This window comes from Neodiprion pinetum, chromosome 1 (genome assembly GCF_021155775.2).
Source record: "Neodiprion pinetum isolate iyNeoPine1 chromosome 1, iyNeoPine1.2, whole genome shotgun sequence".
NCBI classification, from domain to species: domain Eukaryota; kingdom Metazoa; phylum Arthropoda; class Insecta; order Hymenoptera; family Diprionidae; genus Neodiprion; species Neodiprion pinetum.
Genome location: NC_060232.1, coordinates 22007186 through 22026687, shown reverse-complemented (window position 1 = coordinate 22026687; position 19502 = coordinate 22007186). Strand labels below are relative to the sequence as shown.

The following is a 19502-nucleotide window of genomic DNA, read 5'->3' as shown; positions in this document are numbered from 1 at the left end:
ATAATATTTAGTGTATTAGTCTACCTCTCCTTCTGGCGTATCGCTAGGACACATCATTCCCCATTGGGAAGGCTGTAAGGAGCGGGGGCCAGAAACTTTCCTTGTTTTTTCAAATTGTGAATTTACTCTGGTCATCATTCCTAGGGCAGATATATACGACAATCTTGAAAGGACTTGCGTTACACCTTGACGTTCCATTTTGAACCGTTTTATGGTCCAATTACCCTTTAGAACCAATGTTATCAGATTCCATATCCATTAATGAAAGTTGCAGCTTGAAGACAATTTCACAAAATTACAAAATATCTAACTCACCGAAGAAATAGCAAATGCTAAACCATTTGTAATTTGGTCTTGCCTCATGTGTTTAACGATGTCAAACTGGGCTGCTTTGATCTTGGGAATATTTTTGTCTGCAATTTGTTTGAGCTGTATTTAAACAAAAAAACTTTGTACACAGTTGATTTGCATTAAGAAAAGCATGAACAACAAAAGTTTTTCATTGTTGTAATATATTGTTTCAACATTATTTTCACTTACCTCCCAGTTAAATCTTTTGAATAAATCTTCAAACATGAGAGACAGTAGGGAACCAGCTAATTCCAGCCTCTTGTTACCGTAATAATCTCTGTCGTCGATTAGCGTTTTATCAATCTGGCCTTGCATAACCTTACGTATCATCAATGCAATGTAAGTTGCTTTAACTTTGAAGTTGAAGTCTACTACCTATGTAAAAATATGTTGATGCAGTTCTGGGGAAATTTTTTTTTAAACTAATCATTGAAGTTTGAACAATTTCTGAATAACTGATCCGCTCCAAAAGTCAAAACCTTGTACTAAAAATTATTGAAATGGGTGGAAAAAAAAAACAAGTTAAAAGTGGCTATGAGTAAGAGTGAAAATGTAGAAAGATTCGATAATAGAAGGATCACAATATTAAATTTTCACAGATGCGAGAATTTGTTTTAGAGGATTGTTGAAGTTTAGAAAGCCAAAATAAGTATAAAAAGCGAGACTATCAAATCATCAGAATGAACAAGAATATAGCATAATTTTAATGATTTTTTTTTTGTTTTCTATACTCTTATCTAGATTTAAACTTTTTTATACATCAACTTTCAACATTTTCAAAATTCTATATAACAGACTTTTAAGTCTTTGAAAACTTGATATTGTGACACTTCTACATTTTGAGCTTCTAACATTTCGACTCCCAACCAACAAAGTTCTGAACATCTACCAAACTTTCTGAAGTGTTTCAAAAAATACTTTGCATAAAATTTATGTTGATTATTTGCAACATTCATAAGAATGGAAGCTGCCAATTCAAAGCTTAATTTTAAATATTCCTTGGAGTGCTTTCTTATTTAAGGCTGTGGGGGGGGGGGGGGGGGGGGGGCTGCACTCTAAAATTGACCCTATTTAATAACTGGCATAGAGAGCTATTGATTTATTTTAAAAAGGAAATTATTTTAAAAATTTTTAGACTGTTTGCGAGATGTTTGTTTTTGAAGAAATGAAGACATTGGCAACCCAAAACGATTGATTGTTTGAAATCGTCTTCTGAACATGTGAAGAAACGGAAACTTCTAATCTTCAAAATTGTGACCAGAGATGAGTTCCTAATGATTTTTTTGTCCCCAAAATCTGTTTCAATTGTACTTTTTCATTATACATCGACGTTACACACACATTTTGTGACTTCAAAAACATAAAATATTAACGAAATGACTAACGATATTGTCAATGAGAGGACATAGATAACAAGGCATGGTATACGTGCGCTTATGCTCAAGGACGCTCATAGTATATTATGTGATTATGCTGTTCTTGCAACACCATAAAGTCCAGGAGATAGCATTAGGTACTAGTTGCAAACCTGAACCTCAAGCAGCTGATTCTACAGAAATTGTGAGGTTGAAATATGACGTGGATTCTCAAAAAGATGAATACTCTTACTCAACTAATTCTAATTAGTAGCGTCAATGATGTACACATAGAAGAAACTGCAACGTGTGATACGGCAAAAGAAACGTGCGAGAAATTGAATTCAATCTACTAACAGAATTCAGAGCAGAGAGTAGATAGACTGTTAGAATAATTTTTTACACTTGAAAAGAGAGTGACTGAAGACTTACAATTAGCTACTCGGGTTGGTTGTTTAGAGCAAACTTTAATTGTTATAAATTAGGTCATTATGCGAGTAAATGCCTGAAAGAATTAACTAGCAAAGCTTTGAATGCAGGTTCTCAAGCAGCAAGGAATTAAAGTTGTAAGCAGCGGTGAAGAATTCTATGAGGACTGTATTTTTGGAATGCAGCACCGAAGAACTTTTTAAACTAGGACAAAGAGACCGGACAATGCTGGTGAGTTCATACATGCTGATGCTGATTTGTGGACCAATGCAAGAAGAATCTCTGAGGGCTGCATATTTTTCAAGGATGATTTCTCTAAATTTTATCGAGTTTTCTTCTTGAAAGCAAAGTTTGAGGTCGTAACGTGTTTGAACACGTTTTTGAATGAATTTCATACTGCAGAACATACAATAAAGGAATTCCTATGCGATGGTGGTGAGGAATTTCATAATCAAGAAGCATATAAAGTTTTTGAAGCAAAGGGTATATGTTTCAGAAAGTCTATGCCGTACACACCTGAACCAAACGGAGCTGAAGAATGAGAATATCGCACAATAGTAGAAACTGCACGCTCTATGATTCATACTAGATATATCAATAAAACTATAGGCAGGTTATTCCCAGAGACATGAATCGACTACATAGAAATTTTTAGTCCAGTGACAAGATTTGACACAATTCGTACAGTTCTTAGTGTTGCTGCATTTGAAAATCTGGAATTCCAACAATTTGAAGTCAAAACTGCTTTCTTATACAAGAAACTTCAAGAAGAAATGTACATAAGACAATCTGAGTGTTTTGATGATGGAACCGGAAGAGTATGCAGACTGTATATAAGTTTATGTTGGTTAAAAAAAGCTCTACGATCCTAGAATAATTTTTTTATAGACTTCATGAAGAAAGAAGATATGGTCTGTAGCACTGTTTATTCATAAAGAAGAAAGTTGGTAAAAAGCTATTAATCGCAATCTACATTGATGATGGGTTACTCGGAGGAACAAGTTTAGATGAAATAACTCCTGTTGTTGAAAAACGTAAAAAGATTTTTCAAATTAAAATTGGAGCTTTAGACTATCATCTTTGAGTGCAGATAACACGTTTAGATCATGAGTCTCTTTTTTTAAATCAAAATACTTATACTAAAAGGGTCTTGGAAAAGTTTGGAATGAGAGGGTTTAATGTATCTTGTAACTTCAACTCGCCCTGATATTGCTTACGCAGTAAGTGTAGCTGCTGAGAATTTAGACACTACAGTGAAAACCAGTAAAAAACAGTAGGATGATATCTCTCTCCTTCTGCCTAACATGTCACGTATCCAACTGGTTACTTAACTAAAGTGATTTCGTCCAATCAGATCATCCATGAAAGAGACTAAACGACATCTTACTATGATATCATCTTATCAGACACTTCCCACTTATGTGAAGACATAGTAGACTTCCTCCTGGTACTAGGTATAGTGCTCTACGGTAAACTCTAGACGCTGCCTGTGACTACCAGTACTATCAAAATGCACAACCTTACAGAAAAATAGTTGATGTTTCGCAACAAAGGGCACCGCTTATCCCTATTGCAGTTTATACTCACCGGAACATGTGACAGGATGTTTATTGCCAAGATATCCTTTATTTCATCAACAACGCCCATTTTACTAGTGGGAAATCGCTTCTGTTTTCTTCTATTACTTAAATATCTGTAAAATCAATTATATTTAATACTGACTCAACCTTATGTTAACTTTTTTGACTTGAAAAGCGGAACAAATGTGGCATATTTTTGACTCTCAACTTTTTTCCAAAACATTTTTTTAAAATGTGTAACAGGAAGTAGAGGAAAGCGCATGCTATTCAATTTACTGTAATATGGTTCTTCGGTGCGGCCTACAGTTGACACTTGTGCTGCAGCATATTACAAGCACAACAAACAAATATTTTCATAGCGTTTGAAAAGAGTAAGAGCGAGAAAAAGGGAAACAGAGAAAGCAGACACAGCTGTCAACCATTCTTTCTGCAAGTTCGAGACAATTATTTTTTATGTATATCAAAGTTTTTTTTTAAATTTTAATTTAATTCATATAACGTGAGCATGATTTACGCGTTTTTCCATGAATATTTTCCGTACACAAAGTACCCATTTCTATCTCAATTTTACACCCAATATGGCAAAAGATACATTGAGTCCCTATTTTCACGTCAATAATGCGGCCAAAGTTAAGTGGGAAATAAAGTCCTATATGTAACACAGGAATAAAAGTCGACTTTATCCCCTCGTTACGTGATGTACTATTTTTCACCTTATTTGTTAATACAGGTACAAACTCTTAGATTGATTCGGATTCCTTCGATATCCCTATTAATTTTGCAACCCACAGTTCCGAAGGAGAATGCCAGCTATGCGCCTCAGGCTGAGCAATGAGCAGAAAAACGCCTGAGGCATGCTGCCGGCAGCGCCAATGGGGCTCATTCAAGACTGTGGGTCGTAAAATTACCAGGGATTTCGAAAGGGTCACAATGAATTTGAGTATTTGTAAATTAAGGGTAAAGCAAAAAGATAGAAGACAATTTAAACTTACGTTTGTCAGGTAACTCGCTTAAAATTGATTTTTGCATAAAAAAACTAGTACTGTCATTTCAAATATACAAATAATAACATTACTGCTTACACAATGAATGAAACTTGAGAAAGAAGGGAAGCACTAAAGAGGAAAGATCTTTTACACAGTACCTGATTGCTTGGTCTTGAGTGAAAACATTTGCTGTGTGACATTCTTCTAACGAAGCCGAAAACCTTCTCATGTATTCTTCTTCAGTTCCTATTAGTTGCATTATTTCTTGATCAGATACAATGCCCATAGCCTTAAATACTGCTACAATAGGAATATCCTGGAAAAGTTGTTTAAGAATTATTCAGAATGCAGATAGCTCCAGCGTATCTATTAGAATGTTTGAAACATTATGTGTGGTAAGACATGACATTAACTGAAGATCACTAAACACAGCCAACGAAGCATATTATTCTGAAGCAAGCATATCTATCATTAGCAATCTTCAGTCAACGGACGTGGGTACAACACAAACTATAAGAGTAGCAATACTAGAACATGCAGGCGTCAGAACAAAGAATACGTACGTCTTGAAAAATATTATGTCTCATATAATATTTTCCGCCTTTCCCAACAACGTTTGTTTTAGTTTTTCGTTCATGGGTGGAACTGTTGCATGAACTGACAATACAACCTTTGTTATCTTCCTCCAGAATAATTCTGTTTCTCAATTTCTGTTCTTGGATCAGAATCACCTTTTCCTGCCCATTTATGACAAAATAACCACCCGGATCATGAGGGCACTCATTCATTTTTGCCAACTCGAAGTGAGACTTGTTATTCAGAACACAATTGGAACTACGCAACATTATGGGCATTCTAAAAGAAAAAGTAACTTCAGTTTTTCATTTACGAGTTTCTTTTTTTTACTTTCTATTAACTGCATGTACATTAGACTGACGAATGGCTCCGGGGTGGGTAATTGTAAATTTTCTGTACATTTCGATACTTTGTTACACCAGATTTTCGTTCTGAACCATCGAAGTGCAAGAACATAATTTTTAGTTGCTTTATAGAAACAATAAATAGAGGCATTTTTCTTGCTTGAGTATTAAATTTTGACTATGCTCACAAGGAGATCTTACGATTTGTCACTCATCGATTTCAATGAACCTTATGTTGTGTGCAGACCATGACTCGATCTTCTATTACCCAAAGCAAAAACTCCCATTGGACAGCCGTTTCCGAGAAAATAAAGTTCAAGTCTCGCTGGGGCTATTATTTTTATGTATATATTTTTCAATTTATCAGTCCATTTTCGATTCCTACTGTTTAGAGATAGAGAAAGTTGATTAATTTTAATCCTAGAACATTCGTGAAAGGGAAAGAGTTTGAAGATGTATGGAGATCGAAATAAAGAGAAAGATTTCCTTCAACTGGTTCCCTTTATTCCACGTTACAAGAACATAAGAAAAGTAAACATAGAAACGATATAAACAGAGAATGCATAGAGAAAGACAGTATAGCAACAAGAGTCATAAAGATACGTTAAATTTTCGAACATATGAGACACACATTACAGGTACGGATATCGCTATTATATATGAGACATTCGCCGAAACACCTACATTACTTACGTTATAGATTTATGAAAATTATATGAATGAGTAAGCAATTAATTAGCATAACCTTCCCCAAAAAAAAATACGCATTCTTCTTTATATGATGAATGAGAACTTCTGACCAAATTTCATCCAAAACAAAAGGGGTCGAGTACAACCATTGGTCGATTTGACATGGAATGACCCCTATTTAATTTTCGTCACTGTTTCTCGTGTTTTTCCGTCACGTATCACCTTGACTCTTACTCAATTGCTTCTGACAGTGATGCTTTGGATGATTAAGTTTTACTCTATGCTCCATTACAAATTAAATGAAAGATATCGAAGATAATTATTGTTTAATTTCACACAAAAACTCGGAAAAAAATTATGAACGGCGTGCTTTTGGGAAGAAAATTCTAATTAAATGCTTAATTAATCATATAATTCTCGTAAATCTATAATGTAAGTAATGTTGGAGTTAAAAATGGACTGAAAATTTGGAAAAAAAAAAAATAGTTGCCCCAACGAGACTTGAACTTGATTTTCTCGGAAATGTGTGTCCATTTGAAGTTTCAGCTTTGGGCAATTGAAGTTCGAGTCATGACCTACACGCGACATAAGTTTCATTGAAATCGGTGAGTAATAAATCATAAGGTAACCTTGTCAGTTGAAGAAATGTTTTTACTAAAATTTATGTGTATGATATACTTAAATACAAAGTCAGAATTATAGCTAAACATTAATTCTAAATATCGAAAATTATATTATGTGAAAGGTCAAGATATGATGATAGAAATCAAAGACAAACTCTGGAGATGGAAGCAGTATGTCGTGACGCACATTTAGATTGAAGATAAGTTTTGCAAACATCCACGCTCGACAAGAAACCTGCTTCCTTCCCTAGAGGCATAATATACTATTCCATGCCTATCAATATCACGTCACAGTACTATAATATAAATATCAATATTCCAACTTTTTGAAAACTTTGAGGAACTTCTATGAGACTCCAGTTATTCCAAATTTGAAAAAAAATATTATTAAGGCTTGCAACGCTCAGGGCTAGCAGCCACAAGCATTAAAGAGTCTGGCCACCCAAAAATTTTCAACTTCTTTACTATTTTTTTTTTTAATTATAATTAACCTCGAAGGATGACAAATAATTTGAACCATTACTTATATTGAAATTCGCAAAATTGCCAAAATTACAGCTATTTTTCGGTAGAAGGGTCAAGCCGCTGCAAGCAGTGAATCACACGGTTCAACCACTGTCCTCGACCTGCACAGCTTAGAACATGCAGCTATCCCATTGTTTACTTTTGTATGCATCCATTCTATACTTTGAGCTACGTGATGTGATTTTCCTCAAGACAGACAACGTTATTTCGACTTTTGAGAGCATCAGTTAGTATTCGGCAAGCACCGTACAAGGATGTATCACTAGTTATACATTATAATTTCGCGTAAATGGGAAAAAAATGAACGCATGACCCAGAGAGACAAAGTCTCGAAGGAGTCGATCGACAAGTATATATAGAAGAAATTTCCCGCTCAATCAATTTGAAATGGAGCAGAAAGCGAATACTAATCATATAGCAAAGAAACTGAATAGTGTCCACAACATCGATGTACCGGTTAGTACGAAATTTAGATATTGGATTCTAAACTTCATAACAATTTTTTTGGCAATTAGTGAATTTGTAAAGTATAAAAAATGCAACGGTGATGTAAACCAAGTAGTCTGGGTGGCCAGAACCCTTAAGGTTGATGAAAATGAGCAGTAAAGGTCGAAAACGGAAAATGTTACAGTGCACAAAAATCGAACACTTTCAAAAAATCGTAAACACTCAACTGGACTGCATTATTTGAATGAGAATTTACTCTAATTAGAAGAAGCCGCTAGCTTCAGCTTCATAAAGCAAAATATAGATTGTATAATTTGACTTTGAATCATAGCAATTACCTTCCAATCAATAAGTTATTTCTAATGATGCGTTGATTTCCTCTGGTATATTCAATGTCCACTGATATAGGTGCAGAATAGTTTAGATCCCTGAGTCGACATTCATGTGGCGTTGTTATGCGATTAACATTGAAACTTTCCTCAACATCTGGTGTGCCAATGTAAACATTCAGGTACCTGTAAACCAAAAAATTATAATTTCCACATGCTTCGATACTATTACAGGGTGTCCAGCGACACAGGACTTCAAAATTCCCGTATTTTCCCAGTCATTGTATAAAAATTCTCGGACATTCATAACATTATTTTGAGCTGCATAACTACTAAATATTAGTTGTTTCAAATGGTAATCTGTAAATACGCATGATACTAATAGTAAATAATATGCTTGTCGATGAACATAAATCTCTGAATCAGTTGAATTTTCCAAAAGAAGGGAAGCTTGATGATCCATATGCCCTGCTTAAGACATGTAAGTATATGAGATGTGGTGAGGAAATTGAGGTGAAAAATGGAAAACCTCTTATATAGCTTATATTTATTAATAATATAATTAAATATTAACACAACAACACACATTGTGAGCGTGTAGGTGGGTGTATGAAAAACAAATATAATTTAGTGACTAGTACAAAGGCATCATTTTCTCGATATAATTATAGAATAGTAAAACATGGTGGGTAGAGATTGTACATTTTTAAGGACGGAAATGTTTCCGTAGCTGCTTCTCCTCGTCGCTGTGCTTGACAAAGTGACTGCCTGGTTGTTAATTTCTTCCAATTTAGCTCATTTCTCGTCTATTTCTTTGAGCACTTTCAACTTTGTTGCTGATAGTTCTCCTTGCTCCCGAGCGATCCTCTTCTTTTTTTCATTCTTATGTTTTTGGGCCTTGTCCTCTGCTGCTATTTGCACCAAAGCTTCCTTATACCTCGAGTGAGCATTTTTTGCAGCTTAGATAAGTGCTTTAGTGATTGGGGCATTGCGCATTCCACCAACCGTGATAACAGCATCATAAACCTGCCGTTGTGCTACCAGAGATTGTCCATGAAGATTTTCTACAAGACACTCCTTGTTGATCGATAAGCCTCTTTCTAATTTGGCAGTACCATATGATATAATGAGCAGTGTTTTAATAAAGCTTTTGAAATGATCTTTACCGTCAGTGTTTCTCAATGTTCTCATCCAAAAATGATCAAATCTTTCGTCGGTCCTGTTATAATTCTTCACTATATCTTTCAATACTTCGGTCTCGGTTAATGTTCTAAACTCTTTTTCTACTTTATCTGCCACGTGTCCAAAGAGACGATTACTTTGGAAGAGAAGTTCGAAAGCCGATTTTAGAGGTGTTATAGCACTACTAGCAGATGAAATAACTGTAGGATCGAGCCATGACAGTGCCTACGTAAGTCGGTAATTCAAGGGCGATCGTTCCAAAATTTTCTCAGTAAAGAGGTGCAGGCAGGTCATGCATTCCTTGCGAAATTTTAAAATATCTATGTCTCCAACATTCTTGCACTGTCGAAGAGCATCTCTCGCAGCATACCCTAAGTGGAAGTCCTGCGATTTTTAGCAGATTTTCTTTTTTAGATAAGTCAATTTTCGAACGGGATTAGTTTTGAAAATTTCACTTTTTACTAACCTTTCAATAATTACCATTGACCACGAGAGTCAAGGAATTAAAGAGGAACGGCGCCATCGGAGAATCGGTTTGATACTTGCGAAGGACCGGTTCAATTTCTTCAGCAATGGAACGGAAGAAGACTAATTTTGCTGGTAGAAGTTCATCGTTTACAATTCTGTCAATGATTCCAAAGCTTTTACATTTTGGTGCTTTCTTCGTGTTTTTGATACCTTCAAAGTATATTTTCATGTGAGGCAAGATCACTTGAGCACGTGCAGCTACTTTGTTATTTTCCAACCATCCAACTGCACAGAATTTCAATGGAAATTGAGTGCTATTAATAATTTCTATAAAATCACCTCGTCGAGAAGGAACATCTTTAAAAAGGTTATACAAGGCTCTCAAAAAATCGAAGATTTCCCAACCAGTACAGCGCATCCCAGCTTTGAATGCACAATGTAACGTATGCATACCACATGAATCAATTCCAACTTCTTGAGATTTTTACTAAAAAAATCGGTTTTTCAAGTTATTAACTACACAAAAAAATAACTTGAGAAACCGACATTATTTACTACACAAAAAAATAACTTGAGAAACCAATTTTTTTTTAATATTCAAGTTAGTAAAATACGGTAAAAATAAAAATATGTAGATAAAGAAAGGTTTTAACTGAATAATATCGTAATAAATATCGATTTTTTGAAAAAAATTTAACCATCCGACGAAAAAAAAAATAGTTTTAATATTTAAGTCTTAAATTTGTCAAACAAGTGAAAAGAATTATGTCAAACGCAAAATCAACGGTTAATTACTTTTGAATACAATTCCAATGTCAAATAACTTTTACAGGAGTGAATTTCATGAAAAGTGTTAAGAGACCTTTTTTGTAGAGCATCAAATTTCCCACAAAAATAATGGTTTGATCTATGAAAATATTGATTTTTCTGGTAATTACAAAAATCACAAATTCAAACATAAATTTGAAAAAACAAATCAATGTTTAAGGCACGATTACAAGGAAACGGCTCGATCTACGTCAATTTAGTAAGAGAGCTTTTTTGTAGGAAATTTAATTTCCTTCAAAAATATGGATTGATAAAATTTTTTAGATTGATAATTGACGGATTTTGGGTAAAAAAATGCAGTAACTGTTAAAAAATCAATAGCTGTAACGATACACCCCTTAATATTAATATTAAGGGCTCAAACTTTCAGGATAATTTTTATTTGTCGTCATGAACAACGTTTTTACAGTACCATTAAAAAAAAAAAAATTCTTCATTTTTTTTTGGCCCAGTCTAGTAACTACATATGGGATTTTAGATTTACTGAGTTCTAATTTTTGGACTTCAATTTCGGAGAACATGTATTTAAATAAAACCGGTGTGAAAAAAGTCTCCAGAGGTATCGCCTTAGCGGATGTATTGTATAAAGCCTCTTCCTACTTCTTGGATATAGAATGGCGAACTACAGCTTGTCTACCCATACCGTCAATGGAAAAACAGTTCTTGCACAATTCACAGCGTGCCTGTTACAGGTTTTTATCTACGGGGTGTACCCACGAAAATTCACTATTCGATGCAGGCTGGAACTTTGTTTCTTTGGCATGACTGCAATACCCTAGAAAAAGGAAGTATTATTATTGAAAGTAAGATTGCATTAAAAACTGCGATTACTGACTATTTAATGGAAAAACGCAAATTCAGAATTACATCAAAACCACGTAGTTAGAGACAGATCTGAAACGCCGGAGATTTAGAGTATAAAAAGAAATGCTCTGGAAGGTGTGGTAGGGTTAGATACATCGGATGTCGGCAACTCTCACTCATTTGCAAAATAACGTTGATTTTAAATTTTATTTTTTGCAAATGTTATCGGACAATACACAATAATATTAAATTTGGTTATGAAAACACTATTCATTGTTACGCTGTTCGACCAAGCGTTAATTTATTGTTACACAGCGCGAATGTTGAATGCCGTGCACCAAATTTCCATCAAGAATTTTAATGAGAATATGAGAATGTCATATCATTACATATGGGTAATCCGATTAAGTATAAATATATAATACATGAGTTGCATAAATCACATATGATGATGAATGATATAATAAAGTCAGATATAGGAGTTTAACGAAAGAAAAATTAAGATTAAAAATATAGATTTTGATTACTTTATCCATTACGTGGATAACTTTCAAATTTTCCAACTTACCTACAGTTAATTTTTTTAATCAATGTGCAATTATATTGTTGCTAAAATCAGAGTTACATGTGGTTTAATCAAATGCATTATTCATTTCTTTAAGCTTTAAACGAATGAAAAGTGATCTATGAAAAGATTTAATGTTTAAAAGATTATTCAATATCGTGGAAAGTTATGTAACAGGGTGTCCACTCAATATTGAGTTGAAAAATCCCTGACTTTTACCTGTTTCCCTGACCCAATTTCAAATTTTTCCCGGACGAGTTTTCTCGCCAAATAAACTAGAAATATTGATTTTCATTCATTTTTTGGCACTCACCGAACTTCGCTGCCAATATGTTTCATAAATGTTCGTACAACTACCAAATCAGGCACAGCATAAATGACAACTATCCATTACAATTTCAAGAATTGAGTTCTTCTGTACGACGCAGCGAAGTATTAACAGAGTTCGCGGTAAAAAAGATCGAGGGTGAAAATATTTGATTACTTGCATCATAGGGTTATCGAAATATGTCAGGCAAGTTTTTATTTTTTCTATTCTGGGCATATGTGCTCCCCTAAGAAAAGTATTTCTATAAAGTCGCTGACCTGGACTGAATTCCCTGACAATTCCAGGATTTCCAGAAGAGTGGCCACCCTGTTTAAATATATTTTTGTATGTGTTTAAAGTTTATACATTTCTAATCATGAGTTGAAAGTTAAAAAATATAACATTTCCACGTGGAAACAACTGAAATTCAAAAAGTGAACAATATGAAATTAATTGCACATTCAAAATATAAAATGAGTATCATATTCTCATTTTCATTAATTGAATACAGACATGGTAAATTAATTCACGACTGGTTTTTATTATTGTGAAAAATCCGAACGTGTATCCTATTCTCCCTGAATTCCGCATTTGTTAAATTTTGATGTCAACTTTTTTATATTAAGCACATAAAGATTTCCATCTTATCGGCATTAAAAAAATAACAATTACAATGAAATAACAATTACAACGAGAGAAATGCATTTGAAATTAAATAATAATATAAATTTATGGCACATGTAATACATATAGCCAGAAATCTAGACGTAAAAAAGGTGTTTTTTTTTATATTAGCAAAAAAAAAACAACAAACAAATCAGTATTTTTAACTGCTGGCACTTGGGTATTAGCATTGAGGAGTAAAATCTGAGGCCTATGCGACCTAGAAGCGGCTCGGAAAGGACAGAACAATCAAAATTGGCTAAATATTGTTATGCCAATGTACAGTCACAAAATTCTATGATTAAAGCTAATCAACACTTACCTTGTAATTTGCGATTTGTTTCTTTGCTTTTTTTTTGTCATACAATTTCTTTTGTTGACACTCTGTTGTTTGACACTCTTCGATTCACTGTATAGGTCCGGACTGAAATTAAGTAATGCTCTCGAAGCAAACTGCGATGTGGCACCGTGCCGTATGCCGAGTGAGTTTATGCATGTTCATTCTCGCTCGAGTGTTGTCGATTGACAATCATACAATGTATGAAATGTACCAAGATATAATATTTCTCGACCAAAAATATTCGCTTGATAAAATTCTAATATACCTTCACATAAATACTTTTTCTCATATTTATGTTCATTCCGTACACTGCATGTAGATTGCCATTGAGTTAATATATTAGGTGTATAAATTAATTCTCGGCCTTTTTTCAACAATTTTGACATTTATTTATAAAAAAATGAATACAGATCTAATCTTCAAAATAATCGCCGTCACTTTGCACGCATTTTTTCCATTTATCGGGCAATTGTCGGATCCCGGCTCGAAAGAAAGATGGTGGTTTTGACTGGATGAAGTCGTCAATGCTCTGACGGACTTCCTCAGGAGATTGAAACTGGGTATCCACCAGGTGATGTTGTAGCGCCCGAAAAAGGTAATAGTCAGAAGGTGCAAGGTCTGGAGAATACGCCGCATGAGGGAGAATTTCCCAGCCCAACGTGAAGGTAACTTTCAGGGTTTCTTTTGCTGTGTATGGCCGCACGTTGTCCTGCAGCAAAATCACTTGCCTTGGTCCACTACCGCTGAAGGGTTTTTTTTCCTCGATAGCATCGCTCAATTTCATCAGTTGCACCTGATAACGCTTAGCAGTAATGGTTTCCCCTGGTTTGATTGTCTCATAATACATTACACCTTTGAAATCCCACCAATTACACAACAACAATTTTGGCCCGTGGATGTTTGGTTTTGCAGTGCTCGTTGTCGGCTCCCCCGAATAAACCCACGACTTTCGTCTCTTAGGATTATCGTACAATATCCACTTTTCATCCCCAGCCACAATTTTATGTAAAAAGTCTTTTTGTTTGAATCTGGTCAGCAGGCTCATTGGAATTTCACAGCGTCGACTTTTGTTTGCTGGGGTAAGATCATGGGGCACCCAACGCTCTTCCTTTTGTATCCTCTCGAGTTTTCGAGCAAGCTCCATTTGCGTTTGGTAAGGATTTTCGTTGAGTAGGTTCTCCAACTCCTCGTCCTCAACCTTTTATGGCTTTTCAGGATGATCTTCATCTTGGAGATCAAAATTTCCATCCCGAAACTTTGAAACCATGTTTTACATGTGCTATAAGATACAGCACTCTCTCCCAAGGCCGAACAAATCATTTCTTGTGATTTCTTGTAAGTTGGAAGACGAAAAGAAGGCAGTGCCTCAAGTGCTGCTTGTCGAACGACATCTTTGTTTACTATGTTTTTTGAGGTTAGATTAATCGGACCACAATCGGACTAAGTGGTTTGATAGCTCATAGATGGCGCCTCAAAACGCCCTATATAACGGTAAAATTTTTCGATTCAAATAGGTGTAAAATCAATTTAATCTAGGGGCCGAGAATTAATTTATACACCTAGTATAATATTTCGTATATATGATTTTCATGTGAAATGACTCGAGTAAGCACTTTCATTATTAGACCTAAGTCAAAATTTTATGCATGTTCAATTTGATGAAAAAATTCCATATTGCTATTTGAAATTCCCATATATTTCTCACATTTTCAAGGGCATTTTCAAATTCCCGGTTTTCCAGGAAGTCGGCGTCGCTAGACATCCTGTATTATACACGATTTTGATAAGTCATACTACTTACTTGACGTAGAACAAGGAATCAGCATCACTTAATACTTTCTCATTTGCCTTGACGATTTTTTTTATCTCAACATTAATGAAATAATTGAACGAATCAATGTGTTGCTTAACGAGGCCTTTGCCTTTGAGGAATGCAGGGACGAGCTTCCACTTATCCTACAACATCAAACAAGTTATATTGACATAATAAGTAACAGGCAAAGTCTGGCTTTTTAAGGATTGCACTAGAGTTCTAAGTGATGAATAACTGATTTCTTGGTTAAGGATTTTCATTTCTTGCGACTAGTGCGAATTTCACCCCATATTTTCCTAAGCAGATACATTCAAGATTTATAAAAACTTTCAATTTTTTTGGCACATATTTGAAAATGTTTAATATAAAGTTCTAGAAATATGGTAAATTTGTTGAAATTTCAGAACAAAATATACATAATCGAGTCATTAATAACAGTGTTTGACCGTAAGTTGCCTCTGCCTGGAATTCGGAGATTGTTGAGTAATAAAATCTTGAAAATAACCCGATTAAAATCGTTTATTTATACCCGCCCGGTATGCGTAGTGCATTTGTAGTTTTGCATTATTAGGCGAGGTAGGATTACATCAAATCAAGTTATAACCTACAAATATTTGAGATGGTACTTTACCTCGATATGTTTGGCTACTTTTCTGAATTTTTCAGCTCTTTTGAGACTGTTGTAATCATTCGATTTCATTTCACCCATTTTATCGCTGTTCTATCGTTATAATTTTACGTGTTAATATAAAGACATCGCAAACCAAAGCACAACCGAAAATTGGACACAATCTACCGAGGACCACGCTTTGGCCATACTAACGACAACCGTTCATTACCCGGCCGCCCGGCCCCAGAAGTGTATGGACGGTAGAGATAAGGAGAACCGTCTCTGTGTACGAAAAAGCTTGCGTCGAAAGATGTCAACTGAAGATGGCGTTACGGTAGCAGAAGGGTATATTTTGAAGAAAGCAACAAAAGATATTTGAGTTGGATAGAGAAGTAAACAAGGAAAGAAAGATTTCCGCTTTGTTATGGTACATTTTTCAAAATAAACATTAATAAAGAAAGCAACATTTTTAAGCGCTCAATGATTCGATAAATATTAAATGGAAGATGATATTGAAATGGAGAAACGTTGACATAAATTTTGTTTTTTGATAAACTAATTTCCAAAAATAAAAGAAGTTTATGTGCAAAATTTGAGAGAACTACATGTGCAAATTTTACATACTATTGGTCGGAAAAAAGACAGAGACTGAGGCGCATCATTCTTTTTATTTTTCATTTTTCGTGCACTTGGACAACTTTTCACTATGCAAACTTTACCTATTATTGACCAAACTTTAAAAAATTTTATAACAGTACACACTACAAAATCACTAAAAAGTATTATCAACAATTCACAAAAATTAAATCACTCTCCACGTTATCTCACAGCAGTTTTATGAGTTATATTCACTAAATTATTTTGGGCTACGTAAATAGTTGAGGTTTTGTATACTGCGATTTCATTAACTACATTAGTCACCAAAAATATTGAATTGTTCAACTCAGCTCACTTCACTCCGATTACAACTGCTAAATTCATGTCATATCCTTTAGCTGCGCTAGCGCTATTTTGGTGGGTTCTTGAACTGTTACTTGCAGCTTACAGCTGGACACTTTTTCAACTTGTCTCCCACATAAGTCGATTCTCCTTACTTCTACCCTCCAGACCTAGAAGAGATGCAAATAGAAGCGTCATTGACCACCGAACTCTAATATAACTGGAAGGCTCGCTGCAATGGTAAGGGATAGGACTGGCTTTCAGCCGAGTGAGAGGTATCAAATAAGACCACTCTCTCACTCGCTCCGTGTACAGCATTCCAAAAAAAAGCTTGTCCTCTTATTTTCACAACCTACATACACATTCTATTTGAATCTCTTTACGAATTCTTGCATTATCTTATGTTTGGGAAAAGTTTACCAATTTTTTTTTACATAAGATATTGATATATTGGATAGAGATTTCGTAATAATTAAATTAGGAAAAATTAAAGCAGGGACTGGTTTCTTTCAAAATACTTACAGACTTCCTCAAGTCGAAATACTTGCACAAAGAATGTAACATTACCACCAGGTATAAAGAATTGATTACATTTAGTCACACAGCAACCTCGCACCAGTTTTTAACATAATAATTTTTCAAACTTAACAATAAAATAAAATCCTTGGTTGTTCACAATGACATAATAGAGTTCAGTATGGTTTAGTAGGACTAGGATATCGCGGTGGTGTGACGTCGGAAAGGTACCTAGTGGAAATCTCCAGATGTAAGACACCGGAAACATTCACACACAGCTACAGCTAGACTCACATCAGTAGTTTGGGTCACCAATTACCGATTAATTATTGAAATACACCGGGCAACGGGCATTCTGTCGCTCTAATCGAACGAACCGAAGGAGGAGTAATTGTTGGATAAAAGATTTAATTAATTGGCTTACCTTTTTGAGAATATTCTGGATGTGATGACTTGCAGCGTAGATTGGTGAGAGGATTTAGCGGAATAACTGACTCTAATGTATTTGGATACTTTGATTAACTTTGATTTATTTTATAAGTTCAATATTTAAAGTCACAAAAACGGAGTTACACAGTGTAAGATCTTAAACTTAATATGACACAATGGAGCTGAAAGCTCGCTGGACTTTTGGGCAGAGTAACGTTGTATGAAAAGTTTAAATGCAAAAGGCCAAAGGATTTTACCGCGAGACTGTACCGGAACAAGATGACGAATCTGAAGGTAGAAATCAAGAGGACGATCGGGTGATCGGTCGCCGTTTTTATAGGGGTCGATCGTTGCGCAGAACGATCCCCCTCTTTAGATTTTTGGTCACCTTTGCGCACCTCCCCCTTTTTCTAGGAATTCTAATTAGGACACGACATCCTCGCCGCATGCACGCCTGTTATCTTAGTTCATTAGCTATTACTATATTGTAAGTTTTTACGTATGGTATAACGCTGCACTGGTGCGGTGGTGTAGGTGCGGGGACTTTGTTCTGTAATTATCCAACCTGCGTGAGCTTCTTTGTTGAGGCGCAAGCCCCCCCTTGGCCCCTCGGCTACTTAACTTCTTCCTGTTTACTTCTTAATATTTTTACTATCTTGCTCGTTACAAAGTCCATATGTCATATTGGTTACCCGTCGTTTGTTAGTTTTATAGCGTGTATCTATATAGAATTACATATGTATTATAATCGATTACTGTCGTTATTCACCTGGAGTACAAGAGCGATTGTTTATGAAACATAGTTGCTATTTGCTTAACATTATTAGAATCGCGCTGCTGCGAATATTCTTAGGTGTTTGTGTTATAACTATCTTAACAGATTTAGGGTATTTAATAATTTGATAATTCATAGCTTTAGAGCAGGTTACATGTGTGCTTTTTGTATATAATTCTCTTCTGTAATTGTTAATTCTTATATTGATATAAATCGGCTTGGAAGCTTCTAGAACGTTTTCTTTATACTTGTTGGTTGCCTGTCATTGGGCGTTGCCACGTATGCATCTTTGAGTTTGGTGCGACTTGATTTACCTTTGATCGTTTCGTCGGTAAGTTTCCTAATGTATTCTCTAGGTGAAGCTCTGTATGGCTCCACATTGGAGATCTGCATTGCCTTCAAAACGTTGCACGTGTTGCCTACAATACGGCGTTACGGAGGAAGGTATAGTTCATGCGGGATAATTAGTATTCACGGTTTTGATGGTTTTGCAGTCTCTGGTTTTATGGGTTATTGCAGCAGTGCTATCTTTACATTATATTGGTTATACATTTATCTATGGTTTTACAGTCTTCTATACTCCAGGCTATATGGTAAAGCGTAAGTTGCTTATAGTATAGCTCTCAGCTCCGAATGCACAAATGGCATTGTCGAGTGCTATACAATAATTGGATATAATCGTGTTAGTTAATTATGGTGTTAATATGATAGTGATATATAGTAACGTATAATAATATTATAGCTCTCTGTAGTACGAAGATCTCGTAACATGGTTTTTAAGCCTTGGTTAGTAAATTTCATAGTTATTTCCATCTAGGGATATTCCAAATAGTTAGACAGTTGTTTTAATTTCTTATGGTTACAAGATTCTCGTACTTCGAGTTTGGTTAGTTGATAAAAGTAACATGCAGTAACAATAGTCGATAAAATATACGGACGTTCCGGTCGGATATTACAGCTACGTGGTGAGGAAAAGTTTTTCTGCAGTCAGCGCCACTTACCTTGCCGTAGCTGCAACCAGTACTAAG

At 35.0% G+C, this 19502-nt stretch overlaps 1 protein-coding gene across 2 annotated transcripts in view; it reads right to left on the bottom strand.

The window, feature by feature from the left end:
* Positions 1-16009, bottom strand: part of RpIII128 (RNA polymerase III subunit RpIII128) — a 28546-nt gene extending 12537 nt beyond the window's left edge. The window contains exons 1-9 of one of the 2 annotated variants that reach the window (XM_046637337.2): positions 15837-16009; positions 15194-15348; positions 8245-8421; positions 5265-5556; positions 4860-5017; positions 3723-3828; positions 541-726; positions 316-429; positions 25-225 (exon numbers count right to left, since the gene is read on the bottom strand). In XM_046637337.2, coding sequence (XP_046493293.1) covers positions 25-225; positions 316-429; positions 541-726; positions 3723-3828; positions 4860-5017; positions 5265-5556; positions 8245-8421; positions 15194-15348; positions 15837-15914 — 1467 coding nt within the window. In that variant the 5' untranslated portion in view covers positions 15915-16009. Of the gene's footprint in view, positions 1-24; positions 226-315; positions 430-540; positions 727-3722; positions 3829-4859; positions 5018-5264; positions 5557-8244; positions 8422-8937; positions 9155-15193; positions 15349-15836 lie in introns of those variants that run through there. The other variant, XM_069134120.1, reaches the window with a different exon arrangement.
* Positions 16010-19502: the final 3493 nt, after the last annotated feature.